Source organism: Coregonus clupeaformis, chromosome 1 (assembly GCF_020615455.1).
Source record: "Coregonus clupeaformis isolate EN_2021a chromosome 1, ASM2061545v1, whole genome shotgun sequence".
Taxonomy (NCBI): Eukaryota; Metazoa; Chordata; class Actinopteri; order Salmoniformes; family Salmonidae; genus Coregonus; species Coregonus clupeaformis.
Genome location: NC_059192.1, coordinates 3,467,390 through 3,477,389, shown reverse-complemented (window position 1 = coordinate 3,477,389; position 10,000 = coordinate 3,467,390). Strand labels below are relative to the sequence as shown.

The 10,000-nt window shown below is 46.6% G+C and overlaps 1 protein-coding gene across 7 annotated transcripts in view; it reads left to right on the top strand.

The window, feature by feature from the left end:
- heatr5b (HEAT repeat containing 5B) overlaps nt 1-10,000 on the top strand; it is a 100,879-nt gene that overhangs the window by 61,492 nt on the left and 29,387 nt on the right. For all 7 annotated transcript variants that reach the window (XM_045223916.1, XM_045224029.1, XM_045224014.1 and 4 more), the window contains 4 exons: nt 1-150; nt 4,912-5,093; nt 5,196-5,264; nt 9,525-9,704. The exon at nt 1-150 is cut by the window's left edge and continues 111 nt beyond it. In XM_045223916.1, the coding sequence (XP_045079851.1) occupies nt 1-150; nt 4,912-5,093; nt 5,196-5,264; nt 9,525-9,704 (581 nt within the window). The remainder of the gene's footprint in view (nt 151-4,911; nt 5,094-5,195; nt 5,265-9,524; nt 9,705-10,000) is intronic.

Sequence of the window (10,000 nt, the reverse complement as noted above, 5' to 3'; positions counted from 1 at the left end):
ATAACGGCAAGCCGTCCGTGGCGCCGCGCTGGGTGACCCGTGTCTTCGCCGCAGACTGTCTGTGTCGCATCATACTGCTGTGTGAGAACGCAGACAAGACCCACTTTGACCTGGCCGCCGCCCGCTCTGCTAAGGCCAAGAACCCTAAAGGTACGCACACACACGCACGCACGCACGCACACACACACACAAAGACAAGACCCACTTTGACCAGGCTGAAGCCCACTCTGACATGACACACATGTTGTGGTATTGTAGTCTTCACTTCACCAGATAGAGAGCAGCGGTACTGATGAGGGAGAACCGAGGAGAGCAGAGCAGAGGGGGACATCATTATAATTCTCCCTGACAGAGAGAAGAGGGTTTAGTGTTTTAGTGTTTTACTGCTCCTAAACCAGAATCATTTAACAGTCAGAGAGACTGTCAGGAAACTAGCACCCTTCGAGCTAAAGGAACAACCAATCAGGAATTACCCCATGTTTAGACCTACAGTAACAACCAATCAGGAATTACCCCATGTTTAGACCTACAGTAACAACCAATCAGGAATTACCCCATGTTTAGACCTACAGTAACAACCAATCAGGAATTACCCCATGTTTAGACCTACAGTAACAACCAATCAGGAATTACCCCATGTTTAGACCTACAGGAACAACCAATCAGGAATTACCCCATGTTTAGACCTACAGTAACAACCAATCAGGAATTACCCCATGTTTAGACCTACAGTAACAACCAATCAGGAATTACCCCATGTTTAGACCTACAGGAACAACCAATCAGGAATTACCCCATGTTTAGACCTACAGTAACAACCAATCAGGAATTACCCCATGTTTAGACCTACAGTAACAACCAATCAGGAATTACCCCATGTTTAGACCTACAGTAACAACCAATCAGGAATTACCCCATGTTTAGACCTACAGTAACAACCAATCAGGAATTACCCCATGTTTAGACCTACAGTAACAACCAATCAGGAGTTACCCATTTTTACATTTTACATTTTAGTCATTTAGCAGACGCTCTTATCCAGAGCCACTTCCAGTTAGTGAGTCCTTTAGCAGACGCTCTTATCCAGAGCCACTTACAGTTAGTGAGTCATTTAGCAGACGCTCTTATCCAGAGCCACTTCCAGTTAGTGAGTCCTTTAGCAGACGCTCTTATCCAGAGCCACTTCCAGTTAGTGAGTCCTTTAGCAGACGGCTCTTATCCAGAGCCACTTCCAGTTAGTGAGTCCTTTAGCAGACGCTCTTATCCAGAGCCACTTACAGTTAGTGAGTCATTTAGCAGACGCTCTTATCCAGAGCCACTTCCAGTTAGTGAGTCCTTTAGCAGACGCTCTTATCCAGAGCCACTTACAGTTAGTGAGTCATTTAGCAGACGCTCTTATCCAGAGCCACTTACAGTTAGTGAGTCATTTAGCAGACGCTCTTATCCAGAGCCACTTCCAGTTAGTGAGTCCTTTAGCAGACGCTCTTATCCAGAGCCACTTACAGTTAGTGAGTCCTTTAGCAGACGCTCTTATCCAGAGCCACTTCCAGTTAGTGAGTCCTTTAGCAGACGCTCTTATCCAGAGCCACTTCCAGTTAGTGAGTCCTTTAGCAGACGCTCTTATCCAGAGCCACTTCCAGTTAGTGAGTCATTTAGCAGACGCTCTTATCCAGAGCCACTTCCAGTTAGTGAGTCCTTTAGCAGACGCTCTTATCCAGAGCGACTTCCAGTTAGTGAGTCATTTAGCAGACGCTCTTATCCAGAGCCACTTCCAGTTAGTGAGTCCTTTAGCAGACGCTCTTATCCAGAGCCACTTCCAGTTAGTGAGTCCTTTAGCAGACGCTCTTATCCAGAGCCACTTCCAGTTAGTGAGTCATTTAGCAGACGCTCTTATCCAGAGCCACTTCCAGTTAGTGAGTCCTTTAGCAGACGCTCTTATCCAGAGCCACTTACAGTTAGTGAGTCCTTTAGCAGACGCTCTTATCCAGAGCCACTTCCAGTTAGTGAGTCATTTAGCAGACGCTCTTATCCAGAGCCACTTACAGTTAGTGAGTCCTTTAGCAGACGCTCTTATCCAGAGCCACTTCCAGTTAGTGAGTCCTTTAGCAGACGCTCTTATCCAGAGCCACTTCCAGTTAGTGAGTCATTTAGCAGACGCTCTTATCCAGAGCCACTTCCAGTTAGTGAGTCCTTTAGCAGACGCTCTTATCCAGAGCCACTTACAGTTAGTGAGTCCTTTAGCAGACGCTCTTATCCAGAGCCACTTCCAGTTAGTGAGTCATTTTAGCAGACGCTCTTATCCAGAGCCACTTCCAGTTAGTGAGTCCTTTAGCAGACGCTCTTATCCAGAGCCACTTCCAGTTAGTGAGTCATTTAGCAGACGCTCTTATCCAGAGCCACTTCCAGTTAGTGAGTCCTTTAGCAGACGCTCTTATCCAGAGCCACTTCCAGTTAGTGAGTCATTTAGCAGACGCTCTTATCCAGAGCCACTTCCAGTTAGTGAGTCATTTAGCAGACGCTCTTATCCAGAGCCACTTCCAGTTAGTGAGTCCTTTAGCAGACGCTCTTATCCAGAGCCACTTCCAGTTAGTGAGTCCTTTAGCAGACGCTCTTATCCAGAGCCACTTCCAGTTAGTGAGTCCTTTAGCAGACGCTCTTATCCAGAGCCACTTCCAGTTAGTGAGTCATTTAGCAGACGCTCTTATCCAGAGCCACTTCCAGTTAGTGATTTCATACATTATTCATACCCCATGTTTGGAGCTACAGATTTTGTGCCCACATGTGTTTCCATCCCTGTTAGTGAGCATTTCTCCTTTGCCAAGATAATCCATCCACCTGACAGGTGTGGCATATCAAGAAGCTGATTAAACAGCATGATCATTACACAGGTGCACCTTGTGCTGGGGACAATAAAAGGCCACTCTAAAATGTGCAGTTTTGTCACACAACGCGATGCCACAGATGTCTCAAGTTTTGGCATGCTGACTGCAGGAATGTCCACCAGAGCTGTTGCCAGATAATTGAACGTTCATAGGATGCCACCTTTTCCAACAAGTCAGTTCGTGAAATCTCTGCCCTGCTAGAGCTTCCCCGGTCAACTGTAAGTGCTGTTATTGTGAAGTGGAAGCATCTAGGAGCAACAACGGTTCAGCTGCGAAGTGATAGGCCACACAAGGTCACAGAACCGGACTGCCGAGTGCCGAAGCGTGTAGCGCGTAAAAATCATCTGTCGTCAGTTGCAACACTCACTACAGAGTTCCAAACTGCTTCTGGAAGCAGCTGTTCATCAGGAGCTTCATGAAATGGGTTTCCATGGCCGAGCAGCCGCACACAAGCCTAAGATCACCATGCGCAATGCCAAGCGTCGGCTGGAGTGGTGTAAAGCTCGCCGCCATTGGACTCTGGAGCAGTGGAAACGCATTCTCTGGCGTGATGAATCGCGCTTCACCATCTGGCAGTCCGACGGATGAATCTGGGTTTGGCGGACGCCAGGAGAACACTACCTGCCCCAATGCATAGTGCCAACTGTAAAGTTTGGTGGAAAAGGAATAATGGTCTGGGGCAGTTTTGTATGGTTCGGCCTAGGCCATTTAGTTCCAGTGAAGGGAAATCTTAACGCTACAGCATACAATGACATTCTAGATAAAATAAATAATAATATACCATTTAGCAGACGCTTTTATCCAAAGCGACTTATAGTCATGCGTGCATACATTTTGACGTATGGGTGGTCCCGGGGATCGAACCCACTACCCTGGTGTTACAAGCGCCGTGCTCTACCAGCTGAGCTACAGAGGACCACCATGATTCTGTGCTTCCAACTTTGTGGCAACAGTTTGGGGAAGGCCCTTTCCTGTTTCAGCATGACAATGCCCCCGTGCACAAAGTGAGGTCCATACAGAAATGGTTTGTCGAGATCGATGTGGAAGAACTTGACTGGCCTGCACAGAGCCCTGACCTCAACCCCATCGAACACTTTTGGGATGAATTGGAACGCCGACTGCGAGCCAGGCCTAATCGCCCAACATCAGTGCCCGACCTCACTAATGCTCTTGTGGCTGAATGGAAGCAAGTCCCCGCAGCAATGTTCCAACATCTAGTGGAAAGCCTTCCCAGAAGAGTGGAGGCTGGTATAGCAGCAAAGGGGGGACCAACTCCATATTAATGCCCATGATTTTGGAATGAGATGTTCGATGAGCAGGTGTCCACATACTTCTGGTCATGTAGTATACAGTGAATGAGTGAATTATTTAAAAAGGCTTTTTTGGTTGTAATGTTTTACATCAAGGGTAGTCAACCATCCTCCAGGAGAGCTAATGGGTGTGCATGCTTTTATTCCAGCCCCCCTCTAACAAACCACATTTTAGAAATGAGCTGCTCAACCGGACCTTGATAAAAACTCTGATGTGTTTGAGCAGGGCTTGATCAAAAGCCTGCATACCCAGTATCTCTCCAGACTGACCACATGGTGTTTTGGACAGCTGCCTAACAGGTATTCTACTTTACCGGGGTTGGGGTGTAGAATACCTCTTAGGCAGCTGTCCAAAACACCACGTGGTCAGTCTGGAGAGATACTGGGTATGCAGGCTTTTGATCAAGCCAGCACAGAGCTCTGCTTTACGGGGGGTTGGGGTGGTTGAGTGCCTTGCTCAACAACAGGAGATGGTACATGGTATCGGGGAGCAGCCTCCCAGTGTTGATGCCACATTACACGTTCTTTTTTTATACGTACAGAGACGCCGCGAATGATTGGTCATGGAAATTTGGTTAAAAGTCATTAAGAAGTCATGGAAAAGTCATGAAATTCTATTGAAAATATGTATGAGCACTGATCCATCCCTCCCTCCATGTGATCTGTTCCATCCATCCCTTCCTCTATCCCTCTGTTGTTCTATCCCTCCCTCTATCCAGGTGATCTGTTGGTCCTCCACCTCTCTGACCTGATACGCATGGCCTTCATGGCGGCTACAGACAACAGTAACCAGTTGAGGATGGCTGGTCTTCAGGCCCTGGAAGACATTATCAAGAAGTTTGCCTCTGTTCCGGAGCCAGAGTTCCCGGGTCACGTGATCCTGGAGCAGTACCAGGCTAATGTGAGTCTATCGACACAGACCATCAGTGAAGAGATGTCCTCAAGGTAATCTATGTATTGTATTTCTATTTAACTCTGGAAACTTTATTCTTCTGTTCATCAGGTTGGCGCTGCTCTTAGACCAGCGTTCTCCCCAGATACACCTTCTGACATCACAGCTAAGGCGTGCCAGGTGAGAGTCCTGTAGTCTCCACATAATAAGCCATTTAGCAGACGCTTTTATCCAAAGCGACTTACAGTCATGTGTGCATACATTTGTACGTATGGGTGGGTCCCGGGGGATCGAACCCACTACCTTGGCGTTACAAGCGCCGTGCTCTACCAGCTGAGCTACAGAGGACCACATGACCATGAATAGCCTACACACTTTGGAAATCTTACTCACCGAAGTTCTACATTTTACATGTTTAGTCATTTAGCAGACGCTCTTATCCAGAGCGACTTACAGGAGCAATTAGGGTTAAGTGCCTCGCTCAAGGGTACATCGACAGATTTTTCACCTAGTCGGCTCGGGGGATTAGAACCAGCGACCTTTCGGTTACTGGCACAGCGCTCTTAACCACTAAGCTACCTGCCGCCCCAATAATAACATAATGGTGAGAGCTCGGTGAGTAGGTTTTAGGGGTGTGAAGGTTGAAATGTTTAAATGAAATTGGGATTGTTAACATCAACAAAAAATCCCTAACCTAAAAACGATTAATTTTTTCCACACCCAAAGAAATCACAGTGCAGTTTTCCCAAAACAGTCCCCGGTCATCATCATGAAGGTAAAAATAAAACATAAACAAATGTCTAACGCAACAATGTGGCAACGTTAGTAGGAGAAGAGTGGGCGGCAGGTAGCTTAGTGGGTAAGAGCGTTGTGCCAGTAACCGAAAGGTCGTTGGTTCTAATCCCCTGAGCCGACTAGGTGAAAAATCTGTCGATGTGCCCTTAAGCAAGGCACTTAACCCTAATTGCTCATGTAAGTCGCTCTGGATAAGAGCGTCTGCTAAATGACTAAAATGTAAAATGTAAGCAGTATATATGATACAATGATCTCTCTCTCTCTCCGTGGGAAACGTGATGTCATCTGCAATGTGAATTCACATGGAATTTAATGCATTTTTTTTATTGTTTTAACGGAAAACCGATTAAAAAAAATAAATAAATAATGGCAGTTTAAACTATTTTTTTCCATTTGTGTCGGACCGGCTCGTTTCGGTCTTATGTAGCAATATAATTTTTTTTTTTTACATTGGATAAAAGTAGAGACTCAGAGATACAAAATGGTATGTCATACACTATAGTTGAGGAACAATGGGAAAGTAATTCTGCTTTGAAAGTTGATAAACTTGTAACCACACTTTTGAGAAAATGGCCCTTTGAATGTTTTGGTACCTGCTGGAGAGCTCTTCTTTGTCTACACCCATTCAGCAACCAAAGATTTCAAGACTAAAGGCTGGTTTATACTACGGGTGTGTTCGTGAATTTAATCTGGAGTGCCAGAGTGCTCTCTGGGCGTTTGTAAACTCAGAGCGTTGTCAGATTGTCCGTTCTGAAATTCAGAGCGTTTCGCTCTCGGAGCGTTCAGAGCGCACACTGGACGTTCTGGCCGAGGAGGTGGTGACTGCAACTGTGCTGCTGGCAACAATTTAATTAAGCTTTTTCGCCAACGTTTACTGACACCGGCCATATTCAACGGGTGTTGAGCGTTCGTAAATTTGTCAATTATTCTGCGCTCTGGTACACTCAGACGAGAGTGCTCTGAAATCGGAGTAGATAGCCAGAGCGAATTTACCAGCTATGTCTATCAACAGTTGTCGCAGTGACATCATGAACATTCTATTGAAATGGTCTTGTTAAGACATGTAGCTAGCTAGCTAAACAATGAACCATAATCCCAACTCATTATGTTACTACCCTGCATGAATCTGCAGGTAGCTAGCCAACCGGGTTCAGTGCTAGCTAGCTAACAGTACACTTTAACTTGAAAATGAAAACCACTTTCTGATAAAATTAGAAACGTGTAATATCTGAAAATGTAGCTAGCTAGACTCTCTTACTCGTATACATGGATGGACACTTCTCCCTCTCTGTCACGGATGCCATGGTTGCCCTTAGTTTGAAGATGTAATCCAGAGACAGGTGTTTTATACAACAGCCTTCTGTGTGTTCTCTTTTCGACTCCGTCTGCATATTTGCAATCAAACGCTATAATTTTCTCAGTCTCCTTAGCTATCATACTCTAATTCCACTGATTTCAAAACTCGGTCCTCCAGAAAATATATTCCAAAAACGCGCGTTAGAAAGGATTACCTACACATACTGACCAGCTCATGTTATAGACAGAAGCGTGGTACATGGCAGACCAATCCGAACTCATCTCTCGGCATGTCCAGCCCACTCATTATCTCAGCCAATCATGGCTAGCGGGAAGGTTGCTGTCTTTTTCTGTGGCTAAACCAATTTGGCTCGTAATTTAACAATTGTATTCGTATTTACAGATGGCATACAAGTTTGTTATTAAGGCACATGAAAGTTCACATGTTCCAGAAGGCATTTCCGCCAAAAAACACATTTTGATTTAAAAAAAATTAGTTTTCCTTCAAATGGCTCTCCTGTGAAGTAGTGACCCGCGACATACGCCTAGTTTCTTGAAACAATTCACATTTGTCACATCCCTACTAGGATTTGCAATGGCCCAGTCTCCTTCATCACACATGACCACTCGGACCAGATCAGCATATGCCCCCCCTGGTTCCAAGCATTGATTTTAGATCACATAGCTCCGTTCTACTCAGTAGGTAACGATGTATCCGTTCTACTCAGTAGGTAACGATGTGTCCTACATGGTCTCTGTATGCAGTGAGGCTGCTGTAGTGTATCGGCTGCAGCAGACTCAGTCTCAGCTAATCCCCAGTACTGCAGAGCTCTGAGTCATCATGTCTCTGTATGCAGTGAGGCTGCTGTAGTGTATCGGATGCAGCAGACTCAGTCTCAGCTAATGCCCAGTACTGCAGAGCTCTGAGTCATCATGTCTCTGTATGCAGTGAGTCTGCTGTAGTGTATCGGATGCAGCAGACTCAGTCTCAGCTAATCCCCAGTACTGCAGAGCTCTGAGTCATCATGTCTCTGTATGCAGTGAGGCTGCTGTAGTGTATCGGATGCAGCAGACTCAGTCTCAGCTAATGCCCAGTACTGCAGAGCTCTGAGTCATCATGTCTCTGTATGCAGTGAGGCTGCTGTAGTGTATCGGATGCAGCAGACTCAGTCTCAGCTAATGCCCAGTACTGCAGAGCTCTGAGTCATCATGTCTCTGTATGCAGTGGAGGTTTAGAGACCTGTGTACCAGTGTATGGATAGACAGATAGACAGATAGACGGACGGACAGACAGACAGAAACTTCTGCTTTCTAACTGATGTGGAGGCCGAGGCAGTAAACCTACCTGTCAGATACACTGTTGACACTCCTCACACGGAGGGCTCTTTAGGTCTCACTCTGACAATCACCATATCTCTATCTATTACTCTCTCTCTCTCTGCTTCGTCCCTGTCTCTCTCTCTCTCTGCTTCGTCCCTGTCTCTCTCTCTCTCTGCTTCGTCCCTGTCTCTCTCTCTCTCTCTCTCTGCTTCGTCCCTGTCTCTCTCTCTCTCTCTCTGCTTCGTCCCTGTCTCTCTCTCTCTCTCTGCTTCGTCCCTGTCTCTCTCTCTCTCTCTCTCGCTTCGTCCCTGTCTGTCTCTCTCTCTCTGCTTCGTCCCTGTCTCTCTCTCTGCTTCGTCCCTGTCTCTCTCTCTCTCTCTCTCTCTGCTTCGTCCCTGTCTCTCTCTCTCTCTCTCTTGCTTCGTCCCTGTCTCTCTCTCTCTCTCTCTCTGCTTCGTCCCTGTCTCTCTCTCTCTCTCTCTCTCTGCTTCGTCCCTGTCTCTCTCTCTCTCTGCTTCGTCCCTGTCTCTCTCTCTCTCTCTCTCTCTGCTTCGTCCCTGTCTCTCTCTCTCTCTCTCTCTCTCTCTCTCCTCTCCCTGTCTCTCTCTCTCTCTCTCTCTGCTTCGTTCCCCTGTCTCTCTCTCTCTCTCTCTCTCTGCTTCGTCCCTGTCTCTCTCTCTCTCTCTCTCTCTGCTTCGTCCCTGTCTCTCTCTCTCTCTTTGCTTCGTCCCTCTCTCTCTCTCTCTCTCTGCTTCGTCCCTGTCTCTCTCTATCTTTGCTTCGTCCCTGTCTCTCTCTCTCTTTGCTTCGTCCCTGTCTCTCTCTCTCTTTGCTTCGTCCCTGTCTCTCTCTCTTTGGCTCTCTCTCATGATATCTTTTCCTCTCTCTTTTCCTCGTCTCGCTCTCTGCATTTTCCCTTTTTTCTATTTTGTTCTTCTCAGGAACAAACTGATCCCTGTTGTCTTCTACCAGCCAATAGTTTCTCTCCAATTCCCTTCTTGTCTGTGTGTCCTTCCATCTGTCCTCTAGGTGTGCAGTACGTGGATCGGTAGTGGGGTGGTCAGTGACCTGAACGACCTTCGTCGCGTCCACAACCTCCTGGTGTCCTCGCTGGACAAGGTGCAGGCTGGGAAGGGTTCCTCTAGTCAGCTGTACAGTGAGAGTGCTACCACCATGGAGAAACTGGCTGTACTGAAGGCCTGGGCTGAGGTGAGATGGCTTGAATATGTTGGAAATATACCGGTCAGTTTCACCACAGTATTAAAACACTGATAACATTATATTTACTGTAGTGTTCTATTTCATTCCTTGCTCCTCACTTTGAGGTCTATATCTCTCTCTTTTTTAATGATCACAACAGAAGGGTTGTAACGGTTCCTCGGTTCGGTCCAAACTGTGAACCCGAAGGGTTGTAACGGTTCCTCGGTTCGGTCCAAACTGTGAACCCGAAGGGTTGTAACGGTTCCTCGGTTCGGTCCGCACTGTGAACCCGAATGAATACATAA